The sequence below is a fragment of the Cololabis saira genome, chromosome 19 (genome assembly GCF_033807715.1).
Source record: "Cololabis saira isolate AMF1-May2022 chromosome 19, fColSai1.1, whole genome shotgun sequence".
NCBI classification, from domain to species: Eukaryota; Metazoa; Chordata; class Actinopteri; order Beloniformes; family Belonidae; genus Cololabis; species Cololabis saira.
The window spans coordinates 7,955,001-7,977,758 of record NC_084605.1 but is presented as its reverse complement, the minus strand read 5'-3'; the positions used below and the strand labels follow the sequence as shown (position 1 = coordinate 7,977,758).

General features: G+C 41.3%; 1 protein-coding gene across 1 annotated transcript; it reads left to right on the top strand.

Moving 5' to 3' along the window:
• The first annotated feature begins 343 nt into the window (after positions 1-343).
• On the top strand, positions 344-20,932 carry noc3l (NOC3-like DNA replication regulator). The gene is made up of 21 exons (XM_061708229.1): positions 344-482; positions 3,268-3,472; positions 3,548-3,674; positions 6,975-7,129; positions 7,215-7,298; positions 8,268-8,398; positions 8,478-8,639; positions 10,433-10,526; positions 10,665-10,840; positions 11,415-11,543; positions 12,277-12,408; positions 15,140-15,220; positions 15,293-15,393; positions 15,489-15,561; positions 15,645-15,708; positions 16,931-17,002; positions 17,090-17,271; positions 17,351-17,479; positions 18,778-18,875; positions 19,005-19,089; positions 20,514-20,932. The coding sequence occupies exons 1-21, from the start codon at positions 474-476 to the stop codon at positions 20,652-20,654; spliced, it is 2,430 nt and encodes an 809-aa protein (XP_061564213.1). The 5' UTR covers positions 344-473; the 3' UTR covers positions 20,655-20,932.
• The last annotated feature ends 1,826 nt before the right edge of the window (positions 20,933-22,758 follow it).

Genomic DNA, 22,758 nt, shown 5'->3' with positions numbered 1-22,758 from the left:
CATTAAATATCACATTTTTAGCCAGGCCTGGCTTGGGTGCAAAATTTGGTGACTTTTGGGGCAGGTTTAGGGGGGCAAAAAGGCCCTCATTTCGTCAGAAGAAGGAAAATAACATTTCTTATAGATACAATAGGGCCTTCGCACTGTCAGTGCTCGGGCCCCCCCCCCCCCCCCACCCCCCCCCCCCCCATAAAAATCATACTTCTTTGGAAATGATTTGGCGGCCCACTTGCAATACCTCTGCAGCCCACCAGGGAACTAGAGCATTACCGGCGGTCCTCCCGCCGCCGGGCGGCGCTGTTCCCGACAGGCGGATTCTGGTGAAGCACTTCCGGATTTCGGTGCCAGTGGAGGTCACACGTGTCCAACTCTCACCAGGACTGTTGTTTTTATTATTATTAAACCCCCTCGGACTCGGACTCGGGTTCTGCTTGTGTTCTGCGGAGACCTGCCCACGGAGCCTTCCCGCCGCCATGGCCCCGGTGAGTGAAGCTTTATCCGCGGGTTTGGACCGAGTCTGTTCAGCCCGGTGTTCTGCTGCTTTGCTAAAAAATGCTACCTATGAGTTTCTACCTCTTGTAGAGCTACAATTTTACTGTGTTTTACTCCCTAAACCACTTCCTCACCCCCAAGTGATCCTTGTCTCTTGCCAGGCCGTCATTGTAAATAAGAATGTTCTTAATGAACTGCCTGGTTAAATAAAAGCCAATGACTACATGAATATCAAATAAAGCGATAGAATTGTATTTTTTTTCCTCTTTATCGTATAATTTTCACAAAGTGCAATGCAATTCATGTCATGGGTAGTGTATTTTGAAGGATCAAATACTCAACATCCCATATTATCCATTTTACATCGTGCAAGAAATCATGCAAACTTTGAAAATCGACAGTGCGCATGCGCAGAACCACAAAGTAGCATTGCTTGGTAGGTAGCAGAAATTGGCAGAACACCGGTGTTGTGCCAAAAAGTGATTCCTTGCCAGAATCTGATTTCTCCCCTGAAAATGGGTCTTTTTACCTGCCAAAAATTGATTGAAGGCCAAATACAGTTAATGAAAGGTTGTTTCTACCTAAATATGATTTGATCTCATTCTTGAGCTTCATAATATAAAACACTAGAGCTCACAGGATTGCTTTTAACTCTTTTAAAAGGACCATTACAACACAAAATAGGCATTTTTACCTGCCAAAAATTGATTGAAGGCCAAATACAGTTAATGAAAAGTTGTTTCTGCCTAAATATGATTTGATCTCATTCTTGAGCTTTATAATCTGAAAATCTGACGTTCAATTAAATTCAGTTTATTTGGGAAGGGACAGTGTACATTCATATACATTTAGAATTAAAAATGCAAATGCACCCAATTTTAGCTACAGAGCTAGTTAAAAAAAGTTAAAACAAATACAAATAAAGCGTGCAAAAATGTTCTGTTCTTGTTATTTTGCTTCTATTTAAGATAGAAGGAACAGGAAAACAACCTGACATCAATCTTCAACTAACACGATCTTACAGAAATTTACATATATTACAAAAGTGAATACATTACACACATAGTTTCATATTTAGCAGTTAAAAGTTTAGGCGGACGTTTTAGCGCTATCGCTCAACGGGCTGCTGTGTGCGCTCCCGCGGCCAGAAATCAGATTCACTTTTTGGCACAACACCGGTTCAGACCCAACATAATTATCTCAATCCAACACAAGCCAGGAGTCAGGACATGTAGAGGGAACTTTAAGATAAACCTAACCTCAAATTTAAGTGTTTCTGGATTCACTCTGGCCGTACAACACAGCCTAACGACAAACAAAACACTTTATTAAGATCTTTGTATTGAACAAATGTTAAAATGTTATCTTTAATTTTTTATGTGGGCAATCACAAGTTCCATTGTAGATCCAGCAGATACTGAGAGTAACAACCTCAGTAGATGTTTCTTTCAACGGCAGGAACCCTCAGTAAATGGTTCCTTCAGTAGGAACTAGGGATGGGCGGTATGGACTAAAAAATGTGTAACACTAAAATTTCTGGCATTTATCCCGATAACGATAAAAATGTAGATAAACATCAACTCCACCTTTGTAACTATAAATCTATCTCGCTCTCAGATCCGCCATGTTTGTTACACAAAAACATCATCAACGGGATTTCTTTCTTTCTTTCTTTCTTTCTTTCTTTCTTTCTTTCTTTCTTTCTTTCTTTCTTTCTTTCTTTCTTTCTTTCTTTCTTTCTTTCTTTCTTTCTTTCTTTCTTTCTTTCTTTCTTTCTTTCTTTCTGGCTCATTTCCTTCCTTCTTTCCTCCTGCTCTCTCCTTCCTTCCTTCACATACGTTTGTGCGTGGATTTAACGCAGAACCATAATTCAGGCTTTACACAAAAACGTCATCAACAGGAATTTATCGTTTTTACCACGAGATGACAAATTCTTATCGTGAAGAATTTTTTTGACTGTATATCGTGAACGGTAAAATATCACCCATTCCTAGTAGGAACCCTCAGTAGATGTTTCCTGACTTCATCTTCTCATGGTTCTAGAGGAGTTCTGGTCCGTTCTTCTTTCCAACTTTGCTTCAGTTCTTAGAGGTTTCTGGACGTCCACGTCCACACAGCTCTCTGAAGGTTCACCCTAGGATCTCAACCATGTTCAGGTCTGGACTTCGACCAGGTCGTTCCAGAACCATGTTCCTTTATTTTCATCCATTTTGATGGATTTGCTGATGTGTTTGGGATCATAATCCCATCAGGTAACATTTAGCAGATGATTGTTGTCTAAAATGACTTACATCAGAGATAAGATCAACTTTATTCATCTTTAGAGCCACAGTAACTCAAACACTGTTAAGTCAGCAGTCAAGGCAACATTCAAGTGCAGTTTAGGGTCTGGACACGATCACAGGAACTGACGTGTTCAGGTCCAGACCATCACCCCACCCCCACCGTGCTTGACAGTAGTATGAGGTGTTTTAGCTGAAATGCTGTGTCTAGTTTTCTCCAAACATTGATGTTAATACTAAACATATCCACTTTGGTCTCTTCTGCTGAGACTTCCCCTTTTGGGAAGTTTCTTTCACTTGTAAAAATGTATTTTAAACTCAGAATAATAACCTTTCTAGACTGAATTGCAGCAAAAATTGCTTCTCAGGTCGCAGCTGATGTCTTTCCTTCGCTCTTGGCATTATGTTTTTAGAAAATAAAACATTACTGACATAGAACATGTACATTTGTGACAGTTTTTCAAAATAAAAGCCCTAACTGTTGTCTCTGCAGCAACGCTCCAATAAGCGCCGGCCCTCGTTCCGGCGCCTGCTGAAGACGAGCGGCGTGAAGCTGGAGAACAAGCTGAAGAACCGTCAGCTGAAGCAGGAGAATGTCGCCAGGAAGCAGGTCAAAGAGCAGAAGAGGCTGCGGGCAGCAGTGAAGGGCGTCGCCCTCCAGACGCCCCGGCCCCTGGAAACGTACAGGAAGAGACCAGGTGAGAGGCGCTGCCGTCACACGCTCGCTCAGTCATCGATGACATCACACTGACCTGTTCCTCCCACTCTGACAGAGGAGGAAGAGGACGAGGAAGAGTTTTTAGAGACTCTGCCGACTGACATGATGGACGAAGACGACCTGGAGCAAATGACCACCATGGCCCAACAAGCCTCCTTCATCACCAGAGACTTGTCGGCATGGTAACGCCCCCTAAACCTCATCCTTCTATCATGCTACGCACGGAGAAGTACGAGTGACGTGTATGATGCTAGCGCCTCAAACGCTGCGGAGAGGCGGTAACAACGGAGCCACAAAATCTGCGTCTTTCAAAGCCTATTCATATCATATAATATTAAACTCTATTCATATAATCCTCCAACCCGATCCTGTTTCTCCCCCTCGCCGTAGCAGCCGTACAAGGAAACGGTACACATTATTAATCAGAGTTGAATGTTTTCGTCTACTTGACCCACTACGCTGTAGCGCCACACAAAGGGCCTGTCCCAATACTCCCACTACCCCTCGTTTTCATCCGTACCCCTAAATTTTGCACGTTCCCGTGAGGGTAGTGGTGTCCCAATTCCTCTTTTCATCTAGGGGTAGTGCACATATCGAGGGCGAGTGGTTATCAATCTAGCCCTTCAGAGCTAGGGATTTCAGATGCACCCTAGATGACCGAGCACTAGAAAAATTTCCCAGAATGCTTTTCGCCGTCATTTGTGGACTGAATCAAAAAAAAAAAACATGGCGAACATTTCTTATTTTTTAGTGACTAAAATCTATATTTTGAGTTGGTTTCTGCATAAAAATGCATTTTGATTACTAGCGAGAAATATATATTTTACTTTCATAATATTCACTCAGTGAATGTACATAATCACTCGTTTGCCCGTTGTTGCAAAGTCTTTTTCAAACCTCGCCAGAATAAAGGCTGATTTATGGTTCCGCGTTTCACCAACGCAGAGCCTACGGCGTAGGTTACGCGGCGACGCGCACCGTACGCCGTAGGCTCTGCGTCGATTTAACGCGGAACCATAAATCAGCTCCCGAGCCGGCAGGCAGTTTTCATTCTGAAAATTTCGGAGCAAATTTCTTAACAGGCGTAGCTACAACTGTTAGATTTCATCTATTAAACCAACATTTATCTTCCTAAATTATTTATTTCAGCCAGCGGTAATTCTCCTCAGAGCTGCAGAATTGCAAAATTCTGCTGCAAAATTTAGGGGTGGTGCTGAAAAGTAGGGGAAGTGGGGGTATTGGGACAGGCCCCTGGGAAGATTTCAAGTGCCCTAAAATCTCTGGCTTCTTTTTTTAGGGCTAGTGGTAGAAAGTAGGGGGTGTATTGGGATTGGCCCAAAAACTTCTGACTGAAAAAAGTTTCTTTGCTGACCACCAGGTGTGCGCATTCTTTGCAGTTCACAAACGGCCAGCAGAAGAATGAGAAGAACAAACAACACGTAAACCACAGATACTACTTGCTTGTTTTTTTAAAACATACACTGCGGTCGTAGCGATTGAGATTAAAAGAATACCTCCGCCAAATATTATATTGGATAATATATATTGGATATATCGGTGTAATATGACAGCAAGACCTGAACCAACTCGTCAGTGCATCCATTGTTTTTTTTCTTGTACTCTCTAACTGGTCAAAATGCTTAAGGCTGAACTTTTGAAAACCCAATCAGCAGAGACTCCCCACCAAGTAGCCCTGCTGGGCTGAAAAACGTCCGTGTCCTACTACAGGGCCGTTTGTCGGGCCCGTAAAGGTTCCTGGAGGCCACGTTACAGGGCTGTTCCTGGTAATGGAAACACACGCAAACGGCCCGGCCCTGAAAAATCTACCCAGAACTCCCGCTGGTGGAAACACACCTAATGCTAACACATCAATACACACAACGGCGTCTTAGCTCTCGGGCTAACTTACCGCTGTCATGAGCAGGTGAGTTTAAGCCGCGTACTGTGCTGGTTACTGAAGAGAAGTAACTAGTCCCTAATTCAAAAAGGGTACTGATTTACTGTTAACAGTAACTTTTTGATGCTTAAAAATGCTTCCGTTAATGTTCTTATGACTTAATTTCACAGTTGTACAAAATATAAAACAAACTCAACACCCATTCAAGTCAGATAAATGATTGGAAAATAAAAAATAACTCTTTCCCCTCCATTTAAGCGACAAACTCATCACTTCTCCCCGGGGCACGGTAAATGGGCGGAGCTAGTAACAGACAAACGCTCTATAGGGTAATGGTAACTTGAGTTACCCTAATGCATTAAATTATACATTACTGACAAAAGAACCAGCGTCACAGTAACGCTCTACTACTCAACACTGCACATATATGCGCTACATACTGCCACAAACTGAAAAATACTACCGTACAAGTCAATAAAACCGCCGTTCAGGACAATAAAACCATCGTACAGGTCAATAAAACCATCGTACAGGTCAATAAAACCATCGTACAGGTCAATAAAACCATCGTACAGGTCAATAAAACCATCATACTGCTCAATAAAACCATCGTACAGGTCAATAAAACCATCGTACTGCTCAATAAAACCATCGTACTGCTCAATAAAACCATCGTACTGCTCAATAAAACCATCGTACAGGTCAATAAACGCATCGTACAGGACAATAAAACCATTGTAAAAGTCAATAAAACAATCGTACAGGTCAATAAAACCACCGTACAGGTCAATAAAACCATCGTACAGGTCAATAAAACCATCGTACAGGTCAATAAAACCGCCGTACAAGTCAATAAAACCGCCGTACAAGTCAATAAAACTGCCGTACAAGTCAATAAACCCATCGTACAGGTCAATAAACGCATCGTACAGGACAATAAAACCATTGTAAAAGTCAATAAAACAATCGTACAGGTCAATAAAACCACCGTACAGGTCAATAAAACCATCGTACAGGTCAATAAACACATCGTACAGGACAATAAAACCATTGTAAAAGTCAATAAAACAATCGTACAGGTCAATAAAACCACCGTACAAGTCAATAAAACCGCCGTACAAGTCAATAAAACCGCCGTACAAGTCAATAAAACTGCCGTACAAGTCAATAAACCCATCGTACAGGTCAATAAACGCATCGTACAGGACAATAAAACCATTGTAAAAGTCAATAAAACAATCGTACAGGTCAATAAAACCACCGTACAGGTCAATAAAACCATCGTACAGGTCAATAAACACATCGTACAGGACAATAAAACCATTGTAAAAGTCAATAAAACCACCGTACAGGTCAATAAAACTATCGTACAAGTCAATAAAACTATCGTACAAGTCAATAAAACCATTGTACAAGTAAAATAAATTGTATGAGCCAAACATACTTTTTAGGTGTCGTGTCATTTCGGTTGGAGGGAGGAGCTTAAAAGAGCCATCTTGAACAAACGCATGATGTTTAGAAGTGGAAGTTTTGTGTGTTAGCAGTGACTGAAGGTTGTTTGTTTTATTTTGGCGGGGCGTCACAGCGGGCCGGTCCACAGCGGGAAGAAGAGGGCCTCAGACGTGGTCCGCAGCTACGAGAAGGTCCCGAGGAAGATGGTGAGGATGGAAGAGAAGGACGTCATCCACCTGCTGCCCATCAAAGACAAGAGCGGCGTGATCCCTCAGAGCTTCGAAAGAGGTACGGACCAAGCTGCCACCGTCCAGTCATCCATCATGGAGCGTCACAGTTAGGAAACACTCACGTCTCTTCTGTTCGCTTCAAGTTCGTGACAACCAGCCGGAGGAGGAAGAAGAAGAAGAGGAGGAGGAGAAGGCGGTTCCGGTAGAACCCAGCCACGAGGAAAACGGTAAGACGTTACGGTTTGGAGTAGTGATGCACCGAAATGAAAATTTTTGACCGAAACCGAAAATAATAATAAACACTTGGCCGAATACCGAACAATATCGAACATGGTTCTTTGCAGTTTTTCATTTATTTTGCCAATTTTTTCACCATTGCATAAATCAAATAAATTTGATTTAGGCATGCTTTTAAAAGAAAAAAATCTTTTACAAAATTACAAGGTAGAAAACATTTGTTGAACATAAAAAACTGAACATTTTTTAATTTTCCAGCATTTCTTAAATATTCCAGCAGACATTATACCAGCAAAGAACAATAACTTAAAATAAATAAATTAGCAAAATACATTTTTTGGCCATCTTTGAGCTTACGTTAGGCTTAACTGACTGAACATTGTAACATAGGCCTTAAAACAATAAAAATGCATTAAAGGGCTCAGGGTTTTTTATCATTTCAAATGATAAATCAAACTTGTAGTGCTGAAAGACTTTGCAGATGTGCCCCCTCTAGATATTTGAGCAGAACATTCATTGCAAACAGCCATTCTTGTATTATTCTTTGCCCATCTAAAATACTTCCACACTGCTGACATGTTTGCACCGCACCACTTCACTCCAAGCTCTTCCACATTTGATTTCCTCATCTAAACGCACCTGTAATAGATTGATTTATGTTGTTTTGGTTCCACCTGCTGGTGAATGTTAGTTAAATTCTTATGTGGTTAGTTTTTGGTTGTCCAACGATTTATGTGGTGCGCAACAGTTACGGAGCGGCCAGTCTATTTCCTTATATTACAACGCCGTTATTAATTGTTCGGTTTTTTTCCCACTTATTCCACCGAACACCGAAGTGTTTTTTTGCCATTTTCGGCCGAACAATTTCGGTTACCGAACAATCGGTGCATCACTAGTTTGGAGAATTCTCCCATGAATCTTCGTCACCTGACCCGGCTGTCATGTGTCCTCCTGTGCAGGGGCGGTGCCAGCGAGCCTGGCGTGGCTGACGCCGCTCCAGAGGGAGCAGCTCAGACTCCAGACCTTAACCATGAAGAAGCGGATCATCGCCGGCCTGGCGTCCACCATCATCTCCAACCCCTATAGCAACGTAAGAGAGTTTCAGCCTCTGAGAGCAGCCGCCGTGCTAACAGGGGGCGGGGCTTGTAACGGTGTGTGATGTGTGGCAGATGAAGCGGGTGAAGGAGCTGCGGGGGATGCTGATGGAGGCCGACCCCACCGTGGCGGTGTCGGTCCGGAAGCTGGTGATGGTTTCTCTGATGGAGGTGTTCAAGGACGTCGTCCCCGCCTTCAGAATCCGACCTCTGACTGCCGCGGAGAAAAGCGCCAAGGTATCTGTGTGTGTGTGTGTGTGTGTGTGTGTGATGGGCAGGGGGAGTGGTCATGGGCTGTTTGTAGGGCAGCAACAGAAGTAGAGCTGCAGCTATCGAATGTTTTAGTAATTGAGTATTCTACTGAAAATTCTATCGATTAATCGGATAAAACATATTTTTGTTTAGTCAAAGAGCAATTATAAATATACATAAGATGTTAGATGTTAATTGCTAAGACAGGGTTTTTCCTGGCTCTAATTGAGGCAGAGGTGGCACCATCCTGGTCAAGTGCAGACGCGTGTGGGTATATCGTGCCATCAATTGGCTCAAGCAAACACTTTTTACAAGATGTTTTGTATTTTGAGAGTTCTAATATGATTAAAAATGTATTTATTTATTCTTTATTTAATTAATTGATAAAATAAAACAATTTAATATAAACGCATCTTCCTAAATTCTGAATGAAAGGGAGCAGAAAGACGAATCTTATTTAATCTGCCCCTTTTTCCCTAAGAAATCAATTTACAAAGAATGTAAATTATATGTAAAAAATATGACAATTATCATGTTAAAGCATTATTTTATTAACATAAAAATATAAATACAAATATAAGAACTCAATCTTACAAAAAAAGTTTAAAAAAAAACTGCCAATGGAACAAGAGAAATTTTCACTGAAATGAGTTTGAGTTTATTTCAATTAGCAATCATTGAAAAATGTCCGTCCAACAAAACAAGAAAGGGTTAGGGCTGAAGCTAACGAGCTTATAAATGCCCTAACCTTTATACCATCAAGACTGAAATGAGTGAAAATGGTTTTCTAGAACAAGTTACTTTTTAGGTGACTGTCTTATTTTAAATGTAATGATTTTTTTTGGACTGGAAATAAAACATGAACAAGACATGCTAGGATGCAAAAGAAACAATATTTACCTGTTTGAACAGCCAGGGAAAACCAGGACGACGATTTTTAATACAACGAATAGCGGAAAAACACGGAAAATAATTTCTGGAGATTTCGTCTTCTTCTGCTGGTGCTGTGTCGTTGATACAGCGCCCCCATAGCGGCGCAATGCTGCAACTGCAGTTAAAATCACATCCATCCAGTCCAACGCCTGCCGGAAAATAACAGTTTTCATGACGATGGAGGCGGCCGCCTCCTAATTTTGTATGCAGGAAAAACCCTGTAAGACTAAATTATATAACACAGTAGGTTCATGGCTGTGCATTTAAAAACCCTGAACTTACACCAGTTGACCAAGTTCACTGCCTTCAATCAAATAACTAAGGATCTTACCAAGAAATTGTCTTATTTCTAACCTAAAAATGCCATTATACCTGATAACACACATCACTTAAAAGGCTAGGTGTTTTTCCCCACGTGTTTCAATTGAACTTTCATTTGTGTCAATTTGTGTCAACTCCTCTCGGAGTAAACAGGGTGTTGGTGGAGATGCTGCAGCATTGATGATATACTGTTGTGGTATGCAAGCGCTGTCTTACAGTGATACATGCAACAGTGTTCGCTTTGGTGTCCAGCTTGAAATGCTCCCACACTTTTGACATTTTCTGCCTTTTCTTTTAGTTGAAACCAAACATATCTGCCGCCTCTTTCTTCTTCCTTTACGTGCGTGGCGTCAGCGCGTTGTGCCGCATTAAACGTAGTCCGGGGGAAATACGATGCTTTGAGCTGGTGAAATTAAACGATTCCTCGAGGCAGAGAAAATTCCTCAATCATTTTTTGTAATGGAATTACTCAAATTACTCAAGGAATCGTTTCACACCTAAACAGAAGTGTGTGTGTGTTGCAGGTGAAGAAGGACACGCAGAATCTCAGAGAGTTCGAGGAAGGCTTAGTGAGTCAGTACAAGTTTTACCTGGAGGACTTGGAGCAGGTCATCAAAGGTGCGTCGCCGTGACAACATGTCCACACTTCCAAGAACACACACACACACACACACACACACACACACACACACACACACACACACACACACACACACACACACACACACACCAATGTCGGCTGCCCTTCGTCCTCAGACTGGAAGCAGAGTAAGAGGAAGCGCAGTCAGGCGGTGAGTCTGGAGTCGTACCGCGGCCTCGCCGATGTCGCCATCCGCTGCCTGAGCGAGCTGCTCGTCGCGCTGCCGCACTTCAACTTCCACAACAACATCCTCGTCGTCCTCGTTCCGCTGATGAACGACCCCGCCAAGAAGGTGGGTCTGCTGGAACTAGAGTTTGAGCGAAGTGTTCAGGTGTAGGCCTGCGTTGAAAAAATCGATTTTCCGATTCTAAATCGATTCTCATATTAATTCCTAAAAATCGATTCTTATGTCTAAAGATCGATTATTATTTTTTTTTAAATTTATTTATTTTATTTATTTTTTTTTTTCATAATTTTCGCCAGGTGAACTTTAATCCCAGTAGTCGGACACACAGTTTGTCATCACACTCTGCCAGGTGCTTCATGGCAATATGTGTGCGTGGTGACAGAATAAATTAGATAAGCTAAAATGATTTGTTTACTGCATGAACTGTTGCAATTTCTTTCTTTTTTGCACTTTAAATGGAGTTTCACTAGTTATTTTACAGTCATATAATTCAGGCAACAGCTCAAAAAACATTTTAAATAACACTAAGCCAAATCAATATCGAATCATGATAATCGATTCTGAATATTAAGAATCGGAATCGAATCGATTCTTGACATTTGAATCGATACCTGCCCTTTTCAGGTGTCTGTTACAGGTGTTACAATTGTGCTGTGATGCCTTCAAATGTGTCCTTCAGGTGTCAGAAATGTGCTGTGAAGCCTTCAGGAACCTCTTCAAAGAGGATAAAGTGGGCGGGCCCTCGCTAGCCACCGTGCGAGTCATCTCTGGCCTCGTCAAGAGCCTGAACTACAACGTCAGACCTGAGGTGACTAACCAAACACGCCGGAACGTCGCCTGTTTTTTAGGGGTGTGCAAACAAGGGTACCTCATGATTCGATTCGATTATTGGAGCTTCGATTCTTCGATTATAACGATTTTCGATTGGATTATTGGTGCCACGATTCTTTGTTTATTGTGATTTTTAATGCTTTTTTCCGTACAAGATTGATTTTGTCTTCGTCATCTGTGGCTACATTTGTAAATAAATAGCCAATCAATTAACTCAGTTCCTCTAACAACACTCATTAAGTAAATAACAAGGTTTTTTGAACATTTGACATGTATTTTTCAAAGACACAAAATAATTTATTTTATGACTATGTAAACATTTGCTCTTTGACTTACTTAACTTTGACCAGGGAAAGCTGCACTTGCATGAGAGCGCCCTCTATTGGCGGAAAACACTGAAAACGGTCAAGCCCTGGATTTAATGAGTTCATTAATTCAAATAAACAAGATATGTACTTCCATCAAATGTATTTAGTGTAAACATATCTGCCATATTTCAAGTGAACAATAAGAAATGTGCATTCTTGAAAATGAAATGATTCAGCAGCTTATTCAGTCTGGAATCTGGATAGGATAACTTAATATTTTTTTTAAAAATTAATCGATTCCAAATCGTCACGTGACGCATCGTGATGCATCGACACATCGATGAATTGCACCCACCTCTACTGTTTTTGAGCGCTGGACTCAGACGTCCTCTTCCTCATCAGGTGCTGCGGACTCTGCTGAGCCTGAGGATCAAGGACGTGGACATGAGGAGGGACCTGGAGGTCATGGCACCAAAGAAGAAGTTTATGACCTACAAAGAGAAGAAGAAGAACCTGTCCAGGATGCAGAGGAAGGTAAACTCAGAGGCTCCCGTCCCGTTTCTGCTCGTGTATTATTGTTTAAACGGTCAACGGTGGGACCTTCAAGCATGTGGGAGTCGTACACGCGGATGAACCAGACTCGTGAAGGTCCACCATTGTTTTCCTGGTGCCTTGTTTTGTTGATTTTTTTCCCATGATGCCATGCTGTGAAGCATTTTCTTTTGAAAGTGCCTTAAAGCCACTCAATCGAGGAATACCACCTCCGACCACACGGAGCAGCATATCTCAAGAAAGTACAGTAATCCTTCGTTTTTCGCGGGGGTTACGTTCCAAAAAGAACCCGTGAACCCATGAAGTAGTAACCTTTATTTTTTTTTTTACAATTATTATACAAGGCTTCAAATTGCGGAGATCAGCACCGCGACCCGAGTAACTGGATCTGAACGGGAGAATCGGTGCAGAAGGTTTTGTCGACATTATGGGTTTTGGAGAAAATTTGCAAACTTAAATTTGGCAAGCTGTTTTACGTACATGTATATGTATATTAAACTGTAGCGTTATTGACACACAGGAAGTGAAGAAGCGGGGAGACCATTTAGCCAATCAGAATGCAGAACACAATGCAAATCTGTGAAGCAGCGAGACGTGAAAGGTGAACCGCGTTATAGCGAGGGAGTACTGTATACAGGACTGTCTCAGAAAATTAGAATATTGTGATTTTCTGTAATGCAATTACAAAAACAAAAATGTCATACATTCTGGATTCATTACAAATCAACTGAAATATTGCAAGCCTTTTATTATTTTAATATTGCTGATCATGGCTTACAGCTTAAGAAAACTCAAATATCCTATCTCAAAACATTAGAATATTCTGGGAATCTTAATCTTAAACTGTAAGCCATAATCGGCAATAATAAAAGGCTTGCAATATTTCAGTTGATTTGTAATGAATCCAGAATGTATGACATTTTTGTTTTTTTTAATTGCATTATAGAAAATTAAGAAATTTATCACAATATTCTAATTTTCTGAGACAGTCCTGTATGTCATGTAAAAAGACTCTGTAACGAGTGCTGCAAGAGCTGAAATGGGGACTAGTACAGCCTGCTGGGACCTGGATCCCCATAAGATGTCACCAAAAGTGGGATGAGCTAGTCTTCCTGGGGTCCACAAAACAAAAAAAGAATCACTTAACAATGATAATGTAAAGTTTTAGTTTACCAATGAGTATATTGTGATCTATGACATCAAATGCCACACTAAAATCAAGTAATAGAGCACCAGTCATCTTGGTTATCCATTTCCTTAAGCCAATCATCTGTCATTAATGTAAAGGCGGAACAAGTTAAATGGTTATGTCTGTAAGCATGTTGGAAATCTGAGCTCAAGCCGTTGAAGTCAAAGTACAGTAATCCCTCGCTGTAACGCGGTTCACCTTTTCACCTCTCGCTGCTTCACGAATTTGCATTGTGTTCTGCATTCTGATTGGTTAAACAGTCTCCCCACTACAGTCCTCAAATGTAATCAATGGTGGAATGTCGGTTTATAACAATCTTTTTGCCCAGAATAAAAAAAGAGCGACAACAACTACCCATAACGCTGCAGAGCGGAGTCAGGATGCAGCGGCAGTCAAAGAGCAGTGAAATACGCGCCAGTCACAATTTGTCCTACTGTACTTATTGTATTTTTTTTCATAATCATTTTTCATTTTCTCCCGTTCCAATCCAGTTACTCGGGTCGCAGTGGGGCAGGGCTGATCTTCGTAATTGGAAGCCTTGTATAATTTAAAAAAAAAAATAAAGGTTAATACTTCACGGATTTCACCTGTCACGGGTTCTTTTTGGAACGTAACCCCCGTGAAAAACAAGGGATTACTGTATCCCTGTATTTGTGAGTGGACTATTCTCTCAATCAGTTTACTAAGAACTGGTAGAATTGGGATAGGTCTACTGTTCTTCCCAGTAAGCACCGGTGGGACTGTTAGGTCCCCCTACAGATATGGAAAGTGAAAACTTAAAAACATTTTCAGTCACAGAGCCAATGAGTGCGTTTACGTGGGAAGTTGAATTCCTCTTTAATTCAGAATTAAAATTAAATCCGATTTAAAATGAGTAAAAATTACCATGTAAACACCTAATTCCAAATGAAAATGGCCATTCCGACTTAAACTTAATTCCGAAGTAAGTGGCCGATTTTAAATCTGAATCGAATAATTCCACGATTCCATGTATTCACTCATTTCGCTTTAAATTAATTCCGATCTTTCTTTCTGCTCGTTCCCTCGCCCGTCTGTCTCCATGACGCTTATATTCAGCGCTGGGCTTGTTTTTCAAACAAAGTTTCAAGATGGCAGCACGCAGTAAACGGTGGTCAAGAGCAGAAACCCATTTATTTAATAAATAGCTTGGAGGACCTGGAAATAATTACAGTAAAAGAACAGATGGCAGGAAACCTAAAAATTGTGAGCTTTTCAAAGTTGTAGCTGCTAAGCAGCTAAGTTAGTTTTTCTTCCGGTAGACGTAACTTCCGGTCCGCCCCCCTATCCAATCAGAACCTTCCCAACCCCCAGACCTTAAGAGGAATTGGATAAAGCCGATCAAATGTGTTTTCCATGTAAACCTCAATTCGGATTGAGTTTTTCCATGTAAACTTGAAGGAAAATAGTTTAATTCTGAATTGTTTAATTCAGAATAATTAATTCCGACTTAAAAAACATCATGTAACCGTGGCCACTGTCCAACCTGTGTGTTTGTGTGTGCAGTGGAAGAAGGCGGAGGACAAGCTGGAGAAGGAGCTGCTGGAGGCCGAAGCCTCTGAGAATAAGGAGATCAAGATCAAGCTGGTGAGTTGAACGCTGAGGTGGCAAAACGACAAGCGAGTGCTGAAACTGACCCGTCCTCCCCTTCATCCTCAGCACACGGAGACTCTGAACATCGTCTTCCTCATCTACTTCAGGATCCTGAAGAAGGCTCAGAAATCGGTTCTCCTCCCTACGGTTCTGGAGGGACTGGCCAAGTACGGGACACACAAACGCTCTGAATACTGAATACTGAATACTGTAGCAGCTTTGTATCGTTGTTGTAACGCGCTGTGATGTCACTTCCTGGCAGTTTTTCCCACCTGATCAACCTGGAGTTCTTTGATGACCTGCTGAATGTGCTGCAGAACCTCATCCAATCAGGAGTGAGTATTTCTGACCTATCCCTGAAAAACAGTTAAGCACCTTGATTGATTGATCGATTGATTGATTGGATGAATTTGTGCAGGATCTGACCAATCGGGAGAGTCTTTACTGCATCCAGACCGTCTTCACCATCCTGTCCGGACAAGGTCTGTGTTGGAATCCCCATATGCAGTCTTGGTTGTTGTGAGGACATTTCTGGAACTAGCCTGACCGATTATTAGGGGTGTAACGATACACTAATCTCACGATACGGTACGATACACGATATTGAGGTCACGATAACGATACGATATCATAGCAGTATTTTTTTAACAACCTTGAATGAGGAACATATGACTGGAAAAAAGGTCTTTTATTTGAAAGACACAAAATACAAAACAATGCTGTACGTTTGCCCAATTGTTACAGTTTGTAATGCTTTATAACTGTTTAAGTTTTAAAGAGAAAGCCAGGCCAAACATTTTCCACAAACTGAGTTAAAAGTAAATGTCAGGTTTGCATTATGCATCTTCAGTTTCATACAAGTCAAAATATTTTGTCACAAACTGATTAGTTTCTCTCATGTATGATTTGACTTTTTCTTTTCCAGAAATTTAACAACTAAAATTAAATAAATAAAAGTAAATAAATACATACGATTTTACATCATAAAAAAGATTGATTCATGCTCACCTTATAAGTGTAAGAGGAGATTTATTTTTGTTAAGGTTATTTTGGTAATTCAGGGTTCATTATTTTATAAATATATTCTTTATATTCTGATGTAAATCAGGGACTATAATGACACTAGTCAGTTTATCTGTAGTGATTAGTCTGTTTTAGATTGGGCGGAGTGATACGCCACAGTACGGCACTAGGTGCTGTGTTGATGTTCTAAAATCCTACACTGTTGAGGGACATTAAAGTACACTGGAACTCAGCAGAAGTTTTCCCGTGTTTATCCTACTCACGACCCGAAAAAGGTTTAATTTAATAAGGTAAGGCTTAACTCTACACCAGCCTTACATAAGTAAAGGTTCAGAGCTCAAAACGGTACTAGTTTCTTCTGAGTGGAGTAAGATTTTGGTCCGCGCTGTCGTGGTCGGATGCGTGTTTACTAGTCAACACAATAGATTAATATTAATAACCCAATATTGCGATACACTTTGTCATCTCCTCGACACGTATCGTGACGTTTTTGTATCGCGAAATTTCATGGCACGATATATTGTTACACCCCTACCGATTATCATCGGGCTCATATTGATCACTTTTATATCTGTCTGTAATTGTATTGATTTGATCAGCACAGTATGTTCCTCGTGTTTTCTGGAGTTGCTTCCTGTTTCTGTGGACTGGTCTGTGTAAAGTTTGTTGTTTTGCCGCCAGGTGACGCTCTGAACATCGACCCTCTGAAGTTTTACTCCCAGCTGTACAGAATGTTGCCGTGGCTGCACGCAGGTCGGTCCCGCCTCCACGAGTCACGCACACACCGCAGCTTCATGCTGACGTCCTGACCTGCTGTTCACACTCTGCTGCGTCTCTCAGGAGCGGCCGGCGATGACCTCATCATCGTGCTGCGGTGCCTGGACGCCATGTTGACTCGCCGCAGGAAACGGGTGACCTTGCAGAGGGCCATGGCTTTCGTGAAACGCCTGAGCACGCTCAGTCTGCACGTCCTGCCTGACGCCAGCGTGGGAATCCTCTCCGCCAACAGAGCCGTTATGCACGTGAGGGACCGGGAGTCCTCGGATGATTGGTATTCATTTATTAGTATATGTTTATTAATCGTGTATTTTCACGGGTCAGGCGTTCCCGAGGTGCGACTTCCTGCTGGACAACGAGATTCAGGGCAGCGGCTCCTACCTGCCGGAGCTGGACGAACCCGAGCACTGTAACGCTCAGAACACGGCGCTCTGGGAGCTTCACACACTCCAGGTACCGAGAGGCACCTGAAGGTCCAACTACTGTGGTTTCTGTCAGCCTGTTTCAATTTCAGTTTTAGTCTAGTCTTTGGGTCAAGCTATCGTTATAGTTTTTATTAGTTTTAGTCATGTTCACTCTCCTTTTAGTCGTGTCAAGTTTCAGTCGACTAAAAGTCTGAGCATTTTAGTCTTATTTTAGTCAGAATTGTCCAGGACCATTTTAGTCTAGTTTTAGTCAAACCCCTTTTACAATTCAAGCAAGGTTATCTTATTACTATATTATTGTTACCTTATAGACTCAAGAATACATGAATTCCAGATACAGAAGACTCTAATTTGAGTTTACAACATATTTATTTTTCCGCATTTCTCCCCATCTTTTTTCTTTTTCGACGACACATTAGGTTTTCTTTTCCACGTCTATGTAGGAAAGTGTTTCCAAAGATGGTTCTTCTTCTTCTCCAGCCCCAGAGCAGATCCCCGCGTTTCTCTCTTTAACTTTGTTTTTAATTGACGTGAACCTAGAGCTCTGCGTTAACGGCCTCAGGCTCTAACTCTGCAGCTGCATCTTCTGGATCTGATTCCCCGCTGCAGCGACTGGGATTGAGGACTAACGTCACCCAGCAGAACTAAACCAGAGAAACTACTGGAAACATGGAGATTAAACCAGAGAAACTACTGAAAACATGGACATTAAACCAGAGAAACTACTGAAAACATGGACATTAAACCAGAGAAACTACTGAAAACATGGACATTAAACCAAAGAAACTACTGAAAACATGGACATTAAGGATCTTTGGTAGAACATTTCGACTTGTTTTGGTCAACGAAAATGAAAACACATTTTAGAAGAGTTTTTATTTTGTAATCTACATTTTAGTTTTTATTCCTCTACGATATTGCATTATATATTTAATTATCGTTATCGTCACATGACCAGCATTTTTGTTGCGTCTCGTTTTCCTCAGGTGATAAAGGTTCGTTGACGACGATATTTAGTCATAATTTTCGTTGACAAAAGCAACTTTACCTACAATGTGAATCCAAGTCGATCAGTCAAAGGATGCAGTTCCTCTACTGACAACAAGGTCTGGCTCCAGACCCGGTGGTCAGCGGAGGAACTGTTCTGTACGGTGACGCTGTCCACTCGGGTGTTTCTTTGTTCTAAGTTTTAACCTCCCGCTTCCAAGGTGAAGCGAACACACGGTCAGGGTTGCTGGTGACCACCGGAGCGCCGTTGGTCCGGTGCCGTTAAAGTCGTCTGTGTTTCAGACGTATGATCTGATCCTCGTCACTGTGTCTCTGCAGAGACATTACCACCCGGTGGTGCGGCGGTTTGCTCTCCACCTGAGTAAGGGGGCTCCCAGCGAGGGATCGTCGGTGCTGAGCACGGATCTGAGCCGCAGGTACGACCAACCACCTCCTCCAAGGAACAAACTGTCCTCAGACCTCAGCTGGCCTGAAGTGTTGGCAGTGTTACGTGTCCGTTTTTGTCGAACCTTTACAAGTTTTCTCCACCCGTGTTACCCATGCAGGTCGCCGCTGGACCTGTTTCAAGACTACAGCATTAAAGACATGACGTTTAACCCTCCTGTAGGCAAGCCGGGCTCCAAGAAGAAGGTGGGTGACTCAATCATTAGGGGTGTAACGATACTAATCTCACGATACGGTACGATACACGATATTGAGGTCACGATAACGATACGATATTATAGCAGTATTTTTTTAACAACCTTGAACGAGGAACATATGACTGGAAAAAATGGTCTTTTATTTGAAAGACACAAAATACAAAACAATACTGTGCGTTTTCCCTATTGTTACAGTTTGTAAAGCTTTATAACTGTTTAAGTTTTAAAGAGAAAGCCAGGCCAAACACTTTCCACAAACTGAACTAAAAGTAAAGGTCAGGTTTGCATTATGCATCTTCAGTTTCATACATTAAAAATATTTTGCCACAAACTGAATAGTTTCTCTCATGTATGATTTAACTCTTTTCTTTTCCAGAAATTTAACAACTAAAATTAAATAAATAAATAAAAGTAAATAAAACATAAAATTTGTACATCATAAAAAAGATTGATTCATGCTCACCTTATAAGTGTAAGAGGAGATTTATTTTTGTTAAGAAGGTTATTTTGGTAATTCAGGGTTCATTATTTTATAAATATATTCTTTATATTCTGATGTAAATCAGGGACTATAATGACACTAGTCAGTTTATCTGCAGTGATTAGTCTGTTTTAGATTGGGCGGAGTGATACGCCACAGTACGGCACTAGGTGCTGTGTTGATGTTCTAAAATCCTACACTGTTGAGGGACATTAAAGTACACTGGAACTCAGCAGAAGTTGTCCCCGTGTTTATCCTACTCACAACCCGAAAAAGGTTTAATTTAATAAGGTAAGGCTTAACTCTACACCAGCCTTAAAAGTTCAAAGCTCAAAACCCACTAGAGTCCCGTGATCGGGACCGCAAAACGGTAATAGTTTCTTCTGAGCGGAGTAAGATTTTGGTCCGCGGGTCGAGGCGCGGTCAGCTGCGCGTTAATAGTCAACACAATAGATTAATATTAATAATCCAATATCGCGATACACTTTGTCAAACACCGAAAACACCTTCAATCACACAGAAGATGAAAGCCAAAACTTAAAGTCTGCTCGCGCCAGACTTGGCACCAGTTCTTTGCTTTTCCACTGCCAGCTGTGAGGAACGCCTCCTAAGTCGGGGCCAAGAAAACTGGCGCTCTCCGGCCAGTAGGAGAACCATCCAGTTCTTGGTAGAACCCGTTTGGAACTGGTTGCAGCACCGGCATTGATTCTGAGTCCGTGGACAAGCCCTGACAGAGAAACGAGCCATGTGAGCGAGAATCTTTACAGGAAAGAGAAGAGGAAAGATAGAAGGAAGGGAGCAGGGAAGAAAAGGAATTAGAGGAGGGATGGAAAGATGTGAGGGAGAAAGGAATAAAGGAAGACTAAAAGGAATATTACTATCAGATTATCCTGTAACTTCTTTTAATTATGAGTATTTTATCTGCTCTTCAGGATCAGTTCACGGTTGGAGCGTCGCGGCTGGATGAGGAGTTGCAGCGGCAACTCGAAGGTGCCCAGACTGTTGCCGTGGAAACACCACTGGACTTTGCTGCGAACATACGCAAACAGACTCTCCAAGAGGAAGATTTGTAATCAGGAAAATCACTTTCTCTTAAGATTTTCAAAATAATTCCTGGATGAACTTTTGTTTAAGAACAGACTTTCAAAATAAAAGTTCGCTTTGGGCGCCGCCTTCTGCTGTCGGATTCTGTCGTCACCTGAACATCAGGAATTAAGACATCAAATGGACCAACTGGACTGACATTTTAGAAACCATCAATCAAGAAAACAAACACAAATGTTCCCGTCTAAAATCATGTTTACCGGTAGATGGGATCTGTGCCGCCTTCAAAATAAAAGCTCCCAACATCTGAAGTGTACAGAAGAGAATTTGTGTTTGATATTTCCTCTTGGTTTTATCGTCGCTCAACTGAACTCATCGTAACAAAAGTTTTTTTGGATTTAAGTGTTTGGTTTTCAAAAAGAAAACCTTTTTGTTTTATAACAAATGTGTTGTTGCTGAGCTGTTCTGCCTTTTGTTTGAGTATTTTCATGTCCCTGGTAAGTCTTATTAGACATGATGATGCACACATTACTGTTTTGGGTGTTTTTAGTGGCCCAAAACCAAGATTGAGTTGAGAAGAAAAAAAGCTCCAATTCAAGTTGAGCTTGAAAATAAAGCCAGCTAGCTTGTTGCGCCGCTTTCTCAAAACAACAAATATCAAGAAGCAGTTTTCTCTAAGCCGTCTGTTAATGAGAGCTGTAGAAGATATTAGGTTAATAAATGTCACATCTGGTTGCTACGTTTCTTGTCCAGTGTGCCAGACTCCAGGTAATTTACATCACGGTGCTTAATTAAGTTCACTTCACTGATGTTGTAATGTGTAGCCAATTAAGGTGGACTAAAGTTATCCGGTTCCAATAAACTAGTGAAGTTAAGGTAGTGGGCTAACTATCTGACTGGTAAACAATGTCAAGAAATTAAAAATTGTTAGCTTTACTGAAGCGCAGAAGTGGACAACCACAGATGTAACTGAATTTTCCAAAAAGCGTGAGTTCAATATTTAATTCATACATTAAAATTCACCTGTAAGCCAATAACATGTTTATTGATTAAAACAGAAACAAGGACTTTGGAGAAAAACAGCTAAATCTTTAGGATTAATGTATCGAAGTTACCTAAAGAAAGAAAATGTAATTTAAGAGAAAAGTCATGTAGGAAATCCAGGAATGTTGGATAAACAGTTTTAGAATATTAATGCTTCACTTTGAGTTTGCAGAGTTGTAGCTGTTTAAGGTTTTCTAAAGGCAAACCACCTTTTCACACCTGCCCAGTTAGATCAGTCCTTCCGCGCTTGGTACGGGAATGGAATTCAAGTTATTATTCTGTATATTGTGGGGATATTTGCCTCATTCGCTCACCTGGTTGATAAATTTGGTTTATCCCGGACGCATCACTTCCGTTTTTTTTTTTTTTTCAGATCAGGGACTTTGTGCGAAAAGGCTACCAGCCCTTACTCTCTTACTTTTTAACAACTTGTGCTTTCTATTATTTTACCTCCTATAATTTTATTTCATTTTATTTGTTATTTACTCTTGCTGCTTTTAATGTTGATGTAAAGCACTTTGAATTACCTTGTGTTGAATTGTGCTATACAAATAAACTTTCCCTGCCTTGCCTTATTCTACTTTGTTGTATGATTTGAAGAATGTATTATGTAACTTATTATTTTTCTGATTCGTATTCGTATTTCCTCCTGATTTAGAGGATCAGGGAACATGGGGTGGTGAGGGTGGGGCGGCGGGGATTTATTATGTGATGATTCACAAAATAAAGGTTTTCTAAAGGCGGCCGGGCGAGGGTCTACCTGTAATCCTGGAGACCGAGAGAGGACGCTTATGCTGACGGAGTTGGTTGTGATTAAGCACCAACCATCTAAGTTCCAGGTTGAGTCTCATGCAGAACTGAGACTGGTTGCTGTTCATCGACTGACCACTAGAGCAGGGGTAGGCAATTCCGGTCCTCGAGGGCCGGTGTCCTGCATGTCTTAGATGTTTCCCTGCTTCAGCACACCGTGATAAAAGACCTGCGTGAAGCTGGCCCCCCACCCCACGCAAAATTCAGTGAAAATATTCTCAATCGTTTGTGCTGGTTTGTGCAGAAAGAAATTTCGTTTGTGCTGCTTTAGTTTTGAAG

Bases quoted from the DNA above. Each gene is read 5' to 3' on its own strand.
- noc3l (XM_061708229.1), top strand. The intron at 8,399-8,477 runs GTAAGAGAGTTT...GATGTGTGGCAG, and splicing joins TCTCCAACCCCTATAGCAAC to ATGAAGCGGGTGAAGGAGCT. The intron at 18,876-19,004 runs GTACGACCAACC...TTACCCATGCAG, and splicing joins AGCACGGATCTGAGCCGCAG to GTCGCCGCTGGACCTGTTTC.